Here is a 17758-nt window from a genome sequence, read left to right as displayed (position 1 = left end):
CTCCTGGCATAAGAACAAGTTCCGTACCCCAAGAACTTAATATTGAAATGTATATAAATAGTTAACTGGTTGTTTATGATTTAACTAAACTACAGGTAAATATTGAATTCCATATAGTATTTTGGGGGGAAGAGGTTAGTGTATTCACTAATGATCCCTCAGGACTTGCCATAAACAGGGGTATTTGCATGGTGCCATCTTATCTTTTGTCTGTTTTTATAGCATACTCAATGCCATAGTATGAGTGCTGGATCTGTAGTTGTGCAGCACGCTGTGTGCTGGCTGGCTATTCTTCAGACCAGAAGTGGTTGCATTTAAGTTGTGGTTTTACAAGTATCGTTTATGAAGGACTCTGGAATCTTCTGGATGAAAAGAATTGTGCTATATAGTGTAAGCTTTAATTAGTGTACTCTGCTATATAGTGTAAGCTTTAAATAGTGTACTCTGGAATCTTCTGGATGAAAAGAATTGTGCTATATAGTGTAATCTTTAATTACTGCTTATTGGTCCGATTCACCAAACAAGATCACTGCCATTTTTTCCCCCTACTTGTGTGAATTTCCCCAGAAGTGTATTAGGGAAAGGTTTGTGTTTATCAGAGACAACATTCTTGCGTGCAGGGGCTTCTTCCTAGGCTGCCTGTGTTGACTTGTCATTTTCATACAATTATTCCTCTTTTCAGGAATTTCTATCCCTGAATACCAGACCAATTCCTTGTAAAACAAATGTCAGTTCATGAGGGTGCTGGAATTCTTGAATTACTACTTACTTTATATATTTCAGAGGCTAAACCCCTGCCCATGTCTCTTTCGCCATTTTCTCAAAATTTAAAGAAGTTTGGAGGCGGCAGAGGAATCACTTGTAGAATGGAAATATTTAAACAGAGGAGTCTTCCTGGGTGAAGGGAGAAATCACTGCATGTTGGTCACTATTCTCTGGTCCTTTTTAGATCCCCTCTCAGCAGTGACAGGGATAGCAGAGGCCCTCAATCAGTCTGGGAGGAGGCTTTTTCTCTTTCGGCACTCTCACCCATTCCTCCTTCTGTAGGCCTGGCTAGTTTACACCTGTGTATCCATTGATCCCTTGAGTTAAAGGCCCTATTCAGCTGCATTTGCAACCAGCTTGGATCTGCTTGTGTATTGATAAGAAATGTGTTGTGCTCAGTACTTTGCCGTATACAAATCCTTTTATGTTACATACCATCCTTCTCACTGAGGCCCACAGTGTTTCTCATCTCATAATAAAAAAGGCCATCTCTGTTACTTGTGCATGGTAGACTGCAGTGGTGCTAGTACAGGAGGATTTTCAAAAGATTAGTTAAAAGTGGAGCTGGTTACTTGCCATAAGCCTCAGGGTCACTTGGATTGAGTTGGACCTGCAAGTACTGAGATAGGTATTCTCTGCATGGTGTACTTCAGTGATATAGACATGGCCCATGGCAATATATGCTGAAAATAAACTCTGTCGTCTATACTCTGGCTATCTTTATATCTGATGTTATGCTAGCAGATCTAGGTTTAGTTCTCTGTGTAAAGGTGGACATAGTATACCTCTTCTGAGACTGTGGGAGGAATTGAATATTTGAACTATCAGTTTAACACTGGTAAAGGACACTTCAAACATCTAACTTTTATGTGAAGGGTTTTCAGAGAGAGAGAGGCAACAGGGATACCATTGCCATGTCTGGCTTTTCAGAGAGGGGGATGAACTTGAGTAAAAGAGGTCATTTACAGTTCATTATAATGCCCACTATGCGACTTTATGGGAGACCACCTAGAGTCCTGCTTCCTCATTTTTCAGTGGCAAAAATGCTCTGATACACCTCTACCCTGATATAACGCGACCCGATGTAACACGAATTTGGATATAACGTGGTAAAGCAGTGCTCGCGGCGGGGGGGTGCTGTGTGCTCTGGCGGATCAAAGCAACTTCGATATAATGCGGTTTCACCTATAACGTGGTAAGATTTTTTGGCTCCCAAGGGAAGAGTTATATTGGGGCAGAGTTGTAATCCTATGTGAACTTTTCTATTTGCTCTGTTGCATTGGTGCCTGTAAGTTTGATTTCTCATAACAGTGCATGAGCTAAGTGTAATACTCCATATAGTGAGAGTCCAATGTAGACCCAAACTGATTCATCACCTTTCAATACTCTATGCAAACAAGCTTAATGCTTCTTGCATTCACTGTTGAATGACGTTTGTTTTGATTTTGCAATAAAGATTTCTTTTAATGGGGAGGGGGAAAGAGATATGCATAGCCTGTCAGTGGAATAAGCAGTTCAGGATGTGGGTCACAGAAAAATGTGGTTGGTTCAGAAACTTTTGAATGACTAGACTGCATCTCAAATGCTGTCTTCTGGTTTCTGTGGATTTCAGGATTACTACTTCTTGCAGAGGATGGAATTCTGGTTAATATGATAAATGTGTTCCTATATCTCTTCAGTCTGCTCTCGTTCTTTGTAAAGGCACCGATGTAACAAGCTGAAGATAAGTAACAGTGCTACTCTAAGTGAATGTCCCGCTTTCCTGGTACCATATTTCTTTAATTTCTGGTCCTCAACCTTTTATTTTAATGAGTGACTTTCAAGATTTCTGAGCTAGAAGGTTGAGGTGTGGTTTCACCAGTGATAGTTAATGAGGCTGTGGTACTTCTGGGAAGCGAAGAGGGTCTTCTCTCTGTAGAGGGGGAATACAGAACAGAACTAAGGAGCTAACTTCTGCTGTAAGCAGAACTAGGTCTGGTACACTTCTTTGGCTTTCAGTGATCTAAAGTGCTTTACAATAGTTGGTTAGCGGTACAAACAACATTTGGAAAGATCATTAAGTGGTCCGCAGAGACCCTCAGCAATTTTCAAGTGGTCCACAGAAATAAAAGTTTTGAGAACCACTGAATTAAGCAGTAATGAAACTAAGATAGGTCTGATATCTTCATTTCTTTTCTTGGGTTTGAAGAAATAGATTCTGCATATGATGCCACTTCCATGTCCAAGAATCTGCCTCTCAGCAGTGCAGCTACTTTCATGACACTATGGGTATGTCTACACTACAGGATTATTCCGATTTTACATAAACCGATTTTGTAAAACAGATTGTATAAAGTCGAGTGCATGCGGCCACGCTAAGCACATTAATTCGGTGGTGTGTTTCCACGTACCGAGGCTAGCGTCGATTTCCAGAGCGTTGCACTGTGGGTCGCTATCCCGTAGCTATCCCATAGTTGCCGCAGTCTCCCCCGCCCCTTGGACTTCTGGGTTGAGATCCCAGTGCCTGATGGGGCAAAAAACATTGTCGTGGGTGGTTCTGGGTACAGCCTCACCCCTCCCTCCGTGAAAGCAGCAGACAACCATTTCGCGCCTTTTTTCCTGGCTGAACTGTCTAAACGCCATAGCACAGCAAGCATGGACCCTGCTCAGCTCAAGACCACAATCGTGGACGTTGTAAACACCTCGCGCATTCTCGTGCAGTCTGTGCTGAACCAGGACCTGCACAGCCAGGCGAGGAGGAGTTGGCTACGGCAGAGCGGCGACGAGAGTGATGAGGACATGGACACAGAATTCTCTCAAACCGCGGGCCCCTGCGCTTTGGAGACCCTGCTGGTAACGGGGCAGGTTCTAGCCATTGAACGCCGATTTTGGGCCTGTGAAACAAGCACAGACTGGTGGGACCACATAGTTTTGCAGGTTTGGGACGATTTGCAGTGGCTGCGAAACTTTCGCATGCATAAGGGCACTTTCATGGAACTTTGTGACTTGCTTTCCCCTGCCCTGAAATGCCATAATACCAAGATGAGAGCAGCCCTCACAGTTGAGAAGCGAGTGGCAATAGCCCTCTGGAAGGTTGCAATGCCAGACAGCTACCGGTCAGTCAGGAATCAATTTGGAGTGGGAAAATCTACTGTGGGGGCTGCTGTGATGCAAGTAGCCAAAGCAATCATTAAGCTGCTGCTACAAAAGGTAGTGACTCTGGGAAATGTGCAGGTCATAGTGGATGGCTTTGCTGCAATGGGATTCCCTAACTGTGGGGGGGCGATAGATGGAACCCATATCCCTATCTTGGCACAGGAGCACCAGGGCACCCAGTACATAAACCGCAAGGGGTACTTTTCCATGGTGCTGCAAGCACTGGTGGATCACAAGGGACGTTTCACCAACATCCGTGTGGGATAGCCAGGAAGGGTTCATGATGCTCATGTCTTCAGGAGCACTACTCTGTTTAAACGGCTGCAGCAAGGGAATTACTTCCCAGACTAGAAAATAACAGTTGGGGACGTTGAAATGCCTGTAGTTATCCTGGGTGACCCAGCCTACCGCTTGATGCCATGGCTCATGAAACCATACACAGGCAGCCTGGACAGTAGTCAGGAGCTGTTCAACTACAGGCTGAGCAAGTGCAGAATGATGGTAGAATGTGCATTTGGCCGTTTAAAGGCGTGCTGGCGCACATTACTGGCTCGCTCAGACCTCAGACAAACCAATGTCCCCATTGCTATTTCTGCTTGCTGTGTGCTCCACAATCTCTGTGAGAGTAAGGGGGAAACCTTTATGGCGGGATGGGAGGCTGAGGCAAATCACCTGGCCGCTGATTACACGCAGCCAGACACCAGGGCGATTAGAAGAGCACACCACGAAGCGGTGCGCATCAGAGAAGCTTTGAAAACGAGTTTCATCATGGGCCAGGGTACGGTATGACTTGTGTTTGTTTCCCCTTGATGATCCCCCCCCCTTGATTGACTCATTCCCTGTAAGCCACCCACCCTCCCTTTTTGATTACAGCTTGCTTAAGGAAATAAAGTCACTATTGTGTAAAAATCATGTATTCTTTATTAAAAAGTCATTATAAAAAGAGGGAGAGAACTGACAAGGTATCCTGAGTATGGTTTGGGAGGAGAAAAGGAAAAGGCCACTAAAAATATTTCAAAGTAATGACAGCCTTTTGGTTGGGCTGTCCACGGGGGTGGAGTGGGCGGGTGCACGAAGCCTTCCCCCACGCATTCTTACACGTCTGGGTGAGGAAGATATGGAACATGGTGAGTGGTGAGGGTGGTTACACGGGCTGCAGCGGCACTCTGTGACCCTTCTGCTGTTCCTGAAGCTCCACCAGACGTCGGAGGATGTCAGTTTGATCACGCAGCAGCCTCAGCGTTGCATCCCGCCACCACTGATCTTCCTGCCTACACCTCTGATCTTCCTGCCGCCACCTCTCATCTTGAGCGTCTTCCTCTCCTCACGTTCACTGGCATCTTTTCTGTAATTTGATACCACGTTCTTCCACTCATTCAGATGAGCTCTTTCATTGCGGGTTACTTCCATGATTTCCGAGAACATTTCGTCTTGCGTCTTTTTTTTCCTCTGCCTTATTTGAGATAGCCTTCGGGATTGAGTGGGGAGGCTTGAAAAATTTGCAGCTGCATGAGGGAGGTATAAAAGGGAGAGAAGCATTTAAAAAGATACATTTTACAGAACAATGGTTATACTCTTTCACGGTGAACAACACTATTCACCTTACGTAGCACATGTGATTTCACTACAAGGTCACATTTTGCATCTTAATATTGAGTGCCTGCGGCTCTGGTGTTACAGATCTCACAGACGCAGGTCCAGGCAGCAGAATTCAGGTTGCATGCGGCCATGGTAAGCCATTGTTTTTTGGCTTCTGCCGCCTTCATATACACAGTGCCCTCCTTTCCCAAATACCAAGCAAAGCCCGTTCAGTGCTGCTTCTTTCCTGTTTACATGCAGCAGCAGAAACCACCCCCTATCCAGTTCTCTGAGATGATCGCTTTACCCCTCCCCCCACCGCGTGGCTGGTATCATGGAACATCACTGCTAATCACCCCCCTTTCCCCCCTACTGCGTGGCTGGTAGCAGGGAAGATCCCTGCTAGCCAAACACGAAAAAGCTCAGCGCCATTACCCCCCTCTCCCCTGCCCCGGCTTAGCTACCTGCAAGGAAGGATTTCTTTTAAGCAACAGGCAAACAGGCCAGTAGGAATGGCCATCTCTGTCCCCTTAATTAAATTCCTGAATTTCAACCAGATTACCATGAACAATATCACTCTCCTGAGGATAACACAGCGAGATAAAGAATGGATGTTGCTTGAATGCCAGCAATCACCGGGACCATACGCAGTTAGGCTTTGTCATGCAATGATACCAGATTACATGCTACATGCATGGTGTGGTCAAGTGTCGTACCATGGTGGATGGAATAAGGCTGCCTTGCCCAGAAACCTTCTGCAAAGGCTTTTGGAGTACCTCCAGGAGAGCTTCATGGAGATGTCCCTGGAGGATTTCCGCTCCATCCCCAGACATGTTAACAAACTTTTCCAATAACTGTACTGGCCGCGACTGCATCCTAAGTCCTCAGGGCAAATCAATCATTAAAAACGCTTGCCTTTAAACCATATTTTATATTTACACCAGAGGTCGCTTCCATGGCTTCTTTGTCTGGGCTACTGGCTTGGGAGGGCTGGGAGGATAATTCTGTCTGGGTGAGAAAAAGCTCCTGGCTCTTGGGGAGAACGGAGTGCTGTGTGCTCTCTGCAAGCTCGTCCTCCTCTTCCTCCTCCTCATCTTCCGCATCCACAGAATCCTCAGCCATGGCTGAGATTACCACCCCCACCTTGGAATTCACGGACAGGGGTGGGGTAGTGGTGGCGGACCCCCCCTAGAATTGCATGCAGCTCAGCGTAGAAGTGGCATGTTTTAGGCCCTGCCCCAGACCTTCTGTTTGCTTCTTTGGTTTTCTGATAGGCTTATCTGAGCTCCTTAACTTTCACTCTGCACTGCACTGAGTCCCTGGTGTGGCCTTTCTCCATCATGGCCTTGGAAATTTTTTCAAATGTTTTTTCATTTCGTCTTTTGGAATGGAGTTCTGTTAGCACAGAATCCTCTCCCCATATAGCGATCAGATCCAGTACCTCCCGTGCGGTCCATGCTGGAGCTCTTTTTCGATTCTCCGGACACTGCATTGTTACTGTGCTGATGAGCTCTGCATGGTCACCTGTGCTGGTGAGCTCTCCACGCTGGCCAAACAGGAAATGAAGTTCAAAAGTTCGCGGGGCTTTTCCTGTCTACCTGGCCAGTGCCTCCGAGTTCAGATTGCTGTCCAGAGCGGTCACAATGGTGCACTGTGGGATACCGCCCAGAGGCCAATACCGTCGATTTGCGGCCACACACTAACCCTAATCCGATATGGTAATACCGATTTCAACGCTAGTCCTCTTGTCGGGGAGGAGTACAGAAACCGGTTTAAAGAGCCCTTTATATCGATATAAAGGGCCTCGTTGTGTGGACGGGTGCAGCGTTAAATCGGTTTAACGCTGCTAAAATCGGTATAAACGCATAGTGTAGACCAAGCCTATGACTGTACATTCCCCACTGTACTAACAGCATCCACCTCAGACACCTATCACTGGCCAGACACACCATCTCATTGTTTTCCACCTATCCCCTCATTTTAAAAACGATGTTAGACCTCAAACACCAACCAATTTACTTTAATTCAGCATCCAACTTGGATTTCTTTTCATATTCAAGTGAGCCATCTGACTTTAATGAACTGAAATTGGTTTTAATGAACTGTAATTGGTTTTAATGCTGCTTCCAGTTGTTGCTATCTCACTGAACATTTCATGTGTCACAGAAAATGCAGTTCTAGAGTTCTAGGAAGGTTTGTAATCCTGAAATAAGTGCTGTATGTTGCAGTCTACTTCCAGAGACTGGGTTCTGTTCTGTCATTTGTAATCTCTTTTTTGGATGTCTAGGCTAGATTTAGCAAAGGGATATTTTACGGGTTTTGAACTTCATCTGCCTGTTGGTAATTCAGCTGCTTTCCAGTTCTGTGTTTTTAAAAAAACAAACAAACAAACAAACAAAAATCAGTGCTTCTTGCTAAATAAAGAGGACCTTACTCAGACTTTACTAGGCAAAGCTCACATTAACTTCAGTAGGAGCTGTGGGTATTCAGCATCTCTTGGATAAAATAGTAGCCTGATTTAGGTGTTTACATGTTACTAGGTTCCTAAATTTAGGTGCCAAAATTTAAAAATATCAGCTTATACACGTTTTGGTATGTATTTTACTCTGTTTTAGTTGTGGAAGATACTCTGGAGAGCTGGGTAATATAAATTCTGAAAGTTTAATTAAATTAAACCAGGCCTGCACAACATGCGGCCTGGGGGCTGCATGCAGCCCACATGGGCTAACTGTGCGGCCCACGGGGGTTGAATAGGTGGGCTCACTGTGCGGCCCGTGAGGGGCGAGTAGGAAAGCGGCGGGTGAGGGAGGGGGGGCTAAAGAGGGGGGTGGGCAGTGGCAGGGGGTGAGGAGGCAAGCCGAGGGGGGCAGGCTGAGGAGGCGAGTGGGCGGGCAGTGGCAGGGAGTGAGTAGGCGAGCCGAGGGGGTGAGGGGCTGAGGAGGTGAGCAAGGAGTCAGTGGCTGACCTGTTCTACTGATCTGGTCTGGCTCCCATCCCCTCTCCAAAGGTTGCAGCTGTCTGGAGGTGCTGCCTTCCACGCCTTCCTCATTCACACCTCATTCATTCGACAGGGCAATTGATTACAAAGTTGGGGGAAGATCTTATTCTACTTCTAGCAAAAAGACTTTTTTCTTTTACCTTAATTATAGTACCATAGGGGCCTGCTATAACATATTACCAAGGTTCAATACCGCTGTTTCGTGGGACAGCGCTGGGGAAGGAGAGTTTGTTTCTGCAAAGCGGGTGGTGCGGGGGGGGGCAGCCGTGAGGGGGGTGTTGTGTTTCAGGGGGGCTTGGCGGCACTGTGGGGGGTCTGCAGGGCCGGGAGGGTTCGGCCCTCAGCTGTTTTCTTTGGAGTAATATGGCCCTCGCCGCTTTACGAGTTGTGCAGGCCTGAATTAAACCATCTTCGGGACTAGAGCTTCCAGGATCAGGAGTTAGGGCTGCATTTCAAAGCATACGAGACTGTAGTGCTTAACAGCACTCCATCTGTGCAAAGTCCCCCATTTAGTTTTGTACTGTGACCGTTTGTACACAGAAATGTATTGCCAGTTTTTGCCAATCCCAAGGAATATATTGGCTTACAAGAAAATATGATAAATGTATTCTGTTTTGCACTCTATGGTAGAGTCAAAATATTTTATAGTTTTTCCATGGGGTAGCCTTATCTTCCGGCATCCCACACCACTTCAGGCATATAGAGATAAATTATATGGTTTAGACGAAGTAGAAGCATTGTAGCAGGAATTTGCCATTTAAATAACATACATTAGCTTGCTGAATTTTGGTAACAATATGTACTTTTTTACAATTGTAGAAAGTTACACTTCTGTAGAGAGTAAGCTGATATTTGCTGAGGGTCGTTTCTGAATTACCTGAATTTTTAAATCTTGGCACATCTACTTCTTCCCAAAAGGTAGCTTGTATAAAAAAAAATATTGGACTAGGTTTTTTGGGGGTTGTATCTCAGAACTAGTAGAACACCATCAAACAGTTGTAATTGTCTTATTTCTTTCTTAGCTTAAATGTATGTGTCTTTTTATTATCTGGTAACAACTTCATTCATAGCCGAATGGATATTTGATACAGAAAAGTTGTTTGCGCACAGCTATTTGTACCAATTTAACTGTGTCTAAAACTACTACAAACAGTGTAGACAACCCCTCTCTATGGTTTTGTCTATAGTTTTCAGTTGAGAGCATTGTACAGTATCATCAAGTGGTAAATCTAAACACTCAGCAAATGGTTGTTTCAGGACACACACTCACTTATGAAGTGTCTAGATTCACCTTCAGACTACAGCTGGGCAGAGAAAGTCAATTCCTTTTCATGGAGGATTTTAATACCTCCAAATCAGGGTTTGTTCCAGTTCAGAATGAAAACCGTTTTCAAAATACTCAGTGAAAGGAAATGGTGCCTTCATTCATAGACTCATAGACTCATAGGTCAGAATCAGTCCACGTGATGGATTACTGCAGAGGCAGACATCCCAGAAACCCTGGTGTCCCTGACTCCAAGGCAGTCTGCCTGACAGGCTGCCCCAGAGCCTAGGGCCCTGGGAGAGCTCCCAGTTGAACTGCCAAGGAGACCACCAGACAAGCTGGAAGGAAACAAGGCAAACTCCAGACAGAAACTTTATCAAAACAGAACCATCTTCATGAAACATTTTGGTTTAGATAAATTGGCAAATTCTGATGAAAAAATTTGATCTGAAATTTTCCAACCAGTTCTAATTCACAATCATGTTAACTTGATTAGTTGACAATTAACTCATTAAAACCTGGCTAAAACTATAGCCTAAATAAAGATTCAGTCCCATCCAGACTTAGTTATAATGACAGTCCCATGGAAAATATCTTTTTTTTTTTTTAATAGATGTCCAGGGTGCAAACTTCCTGTGATTCATTTTATATATTTTACTAACTCGGGGTTTTCTTATGTGGTAGCACCTTAAAAGGCCTAATTAGTGATTTTCATGATCTTGGTTAAAGTCAGTTTTACTGTTTCCTCTTGATAATCAGTTTCACTTATTTGTATGGGTCTTTCACCCAGTAGTATAGAAAAAAGGCACATTTAAACAATTTATTGTAAGAATGGTAGGGCTGTCTCGGGGGCACAGACATAGAGTTGCCAACTCTTACGATGTTATGAGTTTTTGTGGGTTTTGGTGCTTTTCCTTAAAGCCCCAGCTTCTGGAGGTATGTGGTTAGGTGAGACTCTTGGCTTTCATTTTAAAAGCAAGTTTCTAGTACTCGTGGTTATAGAGGATCAAGGGCACCCTAAAAGTCAAACCAGAGTGCAAATAAAAAGTACCTCTCATTTATTTTTAAAATCTTTTCTGATTTAGAAATCAATTAAGGTTTGGATGCATTTTGGATGCTTGGGTTTTCTTCACAATACTTAATGTACTGCTGGAAATTGCTTGTAGTTGTAATAGAGGGACATATAAACATATTTACTTTTTTTTTTATTTTTTTAACGTACTATACTTACAAGCTTATTAGTGAAATACTTAATGAGGAAACAATATATTCTATTTTTCAGTTTATTTTGTGCATTGGCAAAACTGTATAACCAATCTCACTGGTTGATTCCATTACATTTCCTGAGTTACATGAGTGTTTTACTGCATTAGGTGAGTGTTAAGGTTCTGGCTGCTTTATCCAACCTGTATCCTTTTGCTGGGTTTTCAGTATTAAAAAAAATTTTTTTAAACAGTCATTCTTAATGCTGTGTTTTATTTCATATTTCCTTCTTAGAGGGGGAAAAGGTGACAGCTTGATTCTTCAAATAAATGTAGTTTCATTTGTTTTTGCTATGAGGCAGGCAAGCAGGTCATTCCTTTCTCTGAACCGGTTCGTGAATTGGGCTCCAATGCAGCAAATCGTAGTTAGTTACATGCTTAAATCCTACTCATGTGAGTCTTAAGCTCATTCTTAAGTGCTTTGCTGAAAACTGCAAAGGTTGGTGAGAAAATGATCAAGGTTTGTAGAGAGTTAGGAGCCAGGGCCGGTTCCAGGCACCAGCCCAGCAAGCAAGTGCTTGGGGCAGCCAAGAGAGAGGGGCAATTTGGCAGCAGGTCCCTCAGTCCCTCCCGGAGTGAAGGACCAGCTGCCGAATTGCCACCAATGACTGAAGCGGTGGCAGTAGAGCAGCATATCACTATCATGGCTTTTTTTTTTTCCTTCCCCCTCCCCCCTTATTTTGCTGCTTGGGGTGAAAAAAACCATGGAGCCATCCCTGTTAGGAGCTATAACCCTTGGGAGTTTTTCATATGCAGCAAAATGTGATTCGTTTTGTGTATTATACAGTAGTTGAAGCAGTAACTTACTGCATGACATAATACATTTAAATGAAGCTATCCTTACAGTTTCTCCATAAGCAACTCTTGACAGAGTGCAATTAGTAAATGCAGTGATTGGATGTACAAAAGTCCCTTCAAGTAATTGACTAAGTGGATTTACGCCCACTTATGCCAGTGGAAAACTTGGCCCTTATAATTTTAACATAAGTAAACTAGACAGTGATGTGTTTGGTGGCAGTTTGCATAGTCTATTCATGCTTCACTGGTGATTATTGAGAGGACTTCAGTTTACCTAGCAAGAAAACACTTCACTCTGTTTACAGGGGAAAATATAATTATCCCTACTGCAACTTGGGTAATTGTTGGCTATCTTCCACCAGGATTTTACATGGAGTGCATTCATGAGGCGAGACAAAAGTTTGTCATGTTTTGACAAGTTTGACACCTCTCTCTTCAGAAATTAGTACTTTATTAGATGGCTTCCCAGTCATTGATAAATATAACAGTAGTACTCTAAGCTTTTGAGAATGGTAATCTAGGCTTTTTATGAAAATGAGTACCCCTGGAAGCACCCTAACAGAAAAATAAAATATATTAACTTTTGTGATGGGGCAAGGCCGGATGGCTACAGTAAAGTACTGAGGAACAGGTATGTTAGCCCTAGGCTAAAAAAATCCCTAGGACCATGGTAACCAACACCAGAGTCGGAGACCTCCTGGACTACGATCGGGGAGATTGGCTGGATCCCCTGACGCTCGCTCAGTGCATGGGGCTCTCCAGACCTCGTACTCCCCAGCGCATACTTCAGGAGGTGAAGGCCGCTTTACTGCCTGCTGCTCGGGCTTACCTCGCTCGGGTCCTGTGAGAGGGCACACCCCGCCCACCTTCCACCCCAGGCCCCGTGGACATTTTTATCGGGCCCCTGCCCCGTGGACCCAATCGGCCCCCTCACCCTTTCATTGCCAGCCGGCTGCATGATCTGCAGCCGGTTTTGTTCCAGACCGCGCCACAGAAACGTCTGTACTCGCTCGTGCTCCATACCCTTCACTACCTCACCCTCGCGTCCCGCCCTGATACCAAATGGCGGGACCTCCTGCCGCCTCTCGAGGGTGAGGAGCCCCGGTGGGCCAGCTTGTACTCTGCCCTGGTCCCGAGGCCCGCCGGGGATATCAGTTGGCAGATCCTTCACGGAGCCGTGAGCATGGGCGTGTACTTGGCGCGGTTCACGTCTGTCCCTAGCACCTGCCCTTTCTGTGGTGAGAAGGAGACCTTGGCGCACATTTATTTGGAGTGCGCCAGGTTGCAGCCCCTGTTCCGGCTCCTCCTGAATATTTTCCTGCGTTTTTGGTTGCACTTTTCCCCTCACCTTTTTATCTACACGCTCCCCATCCGTGGCCCCATGAAGTCGCGGGATCTCCTTCTCAACCTCCTCTTGGCCCTGGCCAAACTGGCCATCTACAACACCAGGGAGAGGAGGTTGGCCGACAGGATTTCCTGCGACTGTAAGGCCTATTTCCGTTCCTCCGTCTGCTCACGCATCCGGGCAGAGTTCCTCTGGGCGGCGTCCACTGGCTCCCTTGACGCCTTCAAGGAGCAGTGGGCGTTGTCCGGGGTTCTCTGCTCGGTGTCCCCATCAGGTTCCCTTTGTTTAGCCCTATGACCTCACTCCCGATCCTGTTTTTTTCATTAGTTGTCCCCCGTAATTACTTGGTGTCCCAGACCTGTGTGTCCTCCCCTTAGGCTGGGGGGAGACCCTTTAGAAGTGGGCGGGCTTTGCCCGCCCACCCCTGCTGGATGCCAATAGGACCATGGTAACCAAATGGCAGTTGCTCCAGGTTAATCAAGGCACCTGGAGCCAATTAAGATCTTTCTAGAAGGCAGTGGAGATCACCTGCAGCCAATCAAGGCAGGCTAATCAGGGCACCTGGGTTTAAAAAGGAGCCCACTCCAGTCAGGCAGGGAGGAGCTAGAGGAGAAGGAGTGTGTGTGAGGAGCTGGGAGCAAGAGAGCAAGGAGCTGAGACTGAACTGCTGGAGGATTGAGGAGGACAAGCATTATCAGACACCAGGAGGAAGGTCCTGTGGTGAGGATAAAGAAGGTGTTTGGAGGAGGCCATGGGGAAGTAGCCCAGGGAGTTGCAGCTGTTACAGGAGGCACTATAGACAGCTGTGATCTGCTGGAACCTGGAGTAGAGGGTGGGCCCTGGTCGCCCCTCACCCCCCAAATCTCCCAACTCCTGATCAAACGCAGGCGGAGCTGACCCAGACTGTGAGTTCTACAAGAGGGGAAGATTACTGAGGTGAGCAAATCCGCCAATAAGCGCAGGACCCACCAAGGTAAAGGAGGAACTTTGTCACACTTTCCATGCACAGAGCTGAGCAAATCTGTTTCACCAGATCCCTCTCAAATTAATATTTTAAAGTAACATTTTTTGTGCATCACAAAGTGAAATATAATAGTTAAATGAATTGCTAAAGAAATACCATCAAATATAAAGGAGGATAATAAAATCATTAAAACTGATCTGGTAAAAAAAATACATGAAAAAGCAATTAAGTACTCCATCCTGGTGCATGGAAATGTAACAATTTTTTAAAATTTGTATAAAAAGGCACAGTATTCAGGTAATAGACAAACATAATTGATTATTGGCAGCAAGGTGGCTTTGCTAGTTTGATTTCTGTTGATCCTGTTAAAGTGAGGAAGTGATGGCTCATTGGCTTAGGTCTTTAACCAGATTTTTTGTTTTAATAACATTGTAGCTCCTAAAGTGACAGAAGACCAGCATTGCCTAATCCCTTGAAGACTCATGAAAGTTGTGTTGCTAAAATGTTCAAAATAAATATCCTTAAAAGGACATATAGTGGGCCAGATTCTGATCTTAGTTACACTGACTTAAGTGGTGTTACTTGTCCATTTCGCTTGTATAGTTGTGATCAGAGGGAGGAAGAATGATCTTTTGTTAGGGCACTGACCTGGGACATGGGAGAAGACCTGGCTTCAAGTCCCTGATCTGCAACAGACTTTCTGTGTGACTGTGGGTAAGTCACTCACACACTCAGTTTCCTATCAGTAAAATGGGCATTAGCTTGAGTTGGTTGGCAATCTAGATATCAAAGCCAAGAAACTGACAGAAGATGGCCCTGCCTAGCCTTTCCATCGGAAACAGGAGAGGCACTGAGCTGTATTACAGGTGTGATATGTACAGTTTATTAAACAGTTGTAGTTTAAAAAAAAACAAACAAACAAACCTGTGCTGCTAGTTCGTATCTCTTGCTCAATCCCATACCATGCTGTCTGGGTCTATCATGCTCTTGTAATCCATTTGAAGGTGGGTTGGAGATCAGATTTTTTGTATGTGTTATTGCAACAAAAATTCATGATGTCAAACTGGCCTTACTAATGAGAAAAACGAGGACCACTAGCTGAAAAGATGTATTAAAGTGAACAGTTCCCCCTTTATTGTTCCTCAGCAGTAAGCTAAACACTTGTCTTGCATCTGAAAAAAAAAGTGATTTTTAAAAAAAAAAAGCATTTGAGCTTCCTTTCTTTTTTTCTTCTTTTTTTTTTAGTGTTCTTGCTTGAACTCCCTGGATGTCTGTAGAAGCAGAGGTGAGAAACAGCACATGAGCACCAGACAGTGACAGAGTTGGCTCCCAAAACTTCCTGCTACTGTGCATTACTGCTGGATTGCTGTGGAAATGAATGGAGAACAGCAGCAAGATGCAGGTAGTACCACTGATGAACCCAGGGTTAGAGGTTCTCTCTGCACACCAATGTTACAGCTAAGCTGAATAGGATCAGAAAATGAGTGCAAATGTTTTTAGTAAAACTGCATGACCAAATGTTTGTGTTTAAGGGAGTAGTTTCACATCGCAGTTACTATGGAATAGATTCCAGTTTCCTTATTCAGTAGTGCCTTACTCCCCAAATAGTACCAAGGAAACAATAGTCTGGCCCTATGTTAATAAATTATATTTTAAAAAGCGAGCTTTTCCTTTATATTGTAAATATGGGCTATTCACATATGTTGCTTCGATTTAGAACAGAGAAGGATCATCTGGGGGTGGGAGAGTGAAAAGGGCAGAGCAATTATTTTAAAAATATTTTGCACACTTAAAGCACACTGCAAATATAAACTAACTCTCCCGATACCCTCGTGAAGTAATTCAAAATTATATAATGTTTACCTTTATATAAGCTGAACTACAAAAGTTGAGTGATATGCTTCAGTCACTCATTATCCTCCTTCAAACTCCTGAAAACTGCCCTCTGCCATGATGCCTACAAAAAACTTGACAGCAGTTAGGCCACTGGTGTGCTGAAATCATTGCCTATCACGCAGACCAATATCGTCTCATTTCTTTGTCTGTCTGTACCCATCTGATGTCTCTTATCTTGTACTTAGGCTGTGTCTACACCAGTGATGCCCAGCCTTATTGCACAGGAGGGCCACGCAAACCTAAGCACAACCTTGTATGGGTCAAAGAGATTCTACATATTTTAATAAGATTTAAAGTCACCTGTATTGATAGTGTATTTTAAGTTTATCTTGCTTTGTATATATATGCATAGCCCTCCCACTTTTAAAAGTGATGGAGTCATAGTCTCTCCCACCCCCTGTTCTGACACCATTGGCCAGGATCATCCTTTTCCTCTCTTTGTACACCACCTGGCACCAATGTCTGGTCCTGGACTAGGGCTTCCAGGAGCTATATTAATACAAATAAAATAATAAGAGCTTTGGGTAGTCTTTAATCTTGACTTCTAGTCCCATAGTCAAACCATTGGACCAGGTTATCTTCCACATTTGTCTTTGACTAGTGGAAAAGTACCAAAGAGAATATTTCCCCTCTACCATTGCTATTTGTAGTTTCCTATGTTGCTTTAGGAACGTATAATTGCTGTTACTGCTACTGTAGCAATGCAAAAAAAACTACATACAATGCATGCAAAAATGTTTTTACCTGACCATAAAACATGCTCTCTGAGAAAGTCACAGACAGATAGCGTGCTGCCAACCCTGTTCCCTCCGAAATATTAGATGAGTAAAGAAGAGCAACATAGAAGTGGGGTAAGTGTTACCCAGCATATTCAAACCAGTTTTGCAGTAGCAGCCAAAGATTTCTAAAGCACTTGATAAAAAGGTGGTGTGTGTGCAAAAAGGGGAGGGTAAAAATAGTTATCTGGAAAAAATCGTCACAATTGTTAAGGCTGTACAGAGGTTAAAAACCCATGTCTGTGCACCACAGCACACCTTTTTTTTTTTCCAAAATAAAAATCCAGTGTAAGTGTCATTAGCCTCTGTTACTTATGGAGTGTCTGTAAACAGTTCATTGTTTCTTGAACCTTCTCTTTCCATAGATCATTCTCTATGGCTCAATTGCAAATATTCTATATTCAAGATGTTGGTTGTGATTTTGTCTGAATCACATAGTATTGTTTTGAATACAGTAAGCATGTGAAAATTTCTGACATGAATTTCAAACTGAGTTTCCATGAATACTTTCACGTGCAACTTTTTGAAATTCACTTTAAATGAACACTTTTGCTAATATACTAATTATTGGAATGCCCACAAAATAAATATACGAGATGCAAACGTGGTCACATAGTCAAAGCAAGTGTATTTAAAATGTAAAGAGATGTTTGTTTATGCATTACTTATCCACCTCTATTTACTGGAGAATTACAACTGTAGTTACTTTTTTTGAAAAATATAAACAGAATATAGTGAATTAATTTCTGTCAGGTTCTTCCTTCAGTCACTTGTTGTAAAAGGCATTTCCATCTTAGTCCTCTCTTCAGAAGTGTTAACAATAGTTAATTGAAAACCTTTATACCCTCCCCCACAAAAAAAAATAATAAAACTAACAAGATGTGCTAACCGCAGTAGTTCAATCACACTGTTTTTAGTCTCTCTCTAGTCCTGTGACTGCACTCATAGCACATTGAGTTTGTTTATGAACCGTAGGC

At 44.0% G+C, this 17758-nt stretch overlaps 1 protein-coding gene across 4 annotated transcripts in view; it reads left to right on the top strand.

Moving 5' to 3' along the window:
• The window catches only part of SFMBT1 (Scm like with four mbt domains 1), a 139147-nt gene that overhangs the window by 55821 nt on the left and 65568 nt on the right, over nucleotides 1–17758 (top strand). For 3 of the 4 annotated variants that reach the window (XR_004001336.1, XM_030570311.1, XM_030570313.1), the window contains exon 2: nucleotides 15355–15511. Coding sequence is in view for 3 of the 4 variants with exons in the window: in XM_030570311.1 (XP_030426171.1) it covers nucleotides 15484–15511 (28 nt within the window). In the remaining variant the exon portion in view is untranslated. Of the gene's footprint in view, nucleotides 1–9295; nucleotides 9395–15354; nucleotides 15512–17758 lie in introns of all 4 variants that reach the window. The other variant, XM_030570312.1, reaches the window with a different exon arrangement.

Source organism: Gopherus evgoodei, chromosome 7 (assembly GCF_007399415.2).
Source record: "Gopherus evgoodei ecotype Sinaloan lineage chromosome 7, rGopEvg1_v1.p, whole genome shotgun sequence".
Classification (NCBI taxonomy): Eukaryota; Metazoa; Chordata; order Testudines; family Testudinidae; genus Gopherus; species Gopherus evgoodei.
Note: the sequence above shows the minus strand (reverse complement) of the source record. Positions and strands in the feature narration are given on the sequence as shown.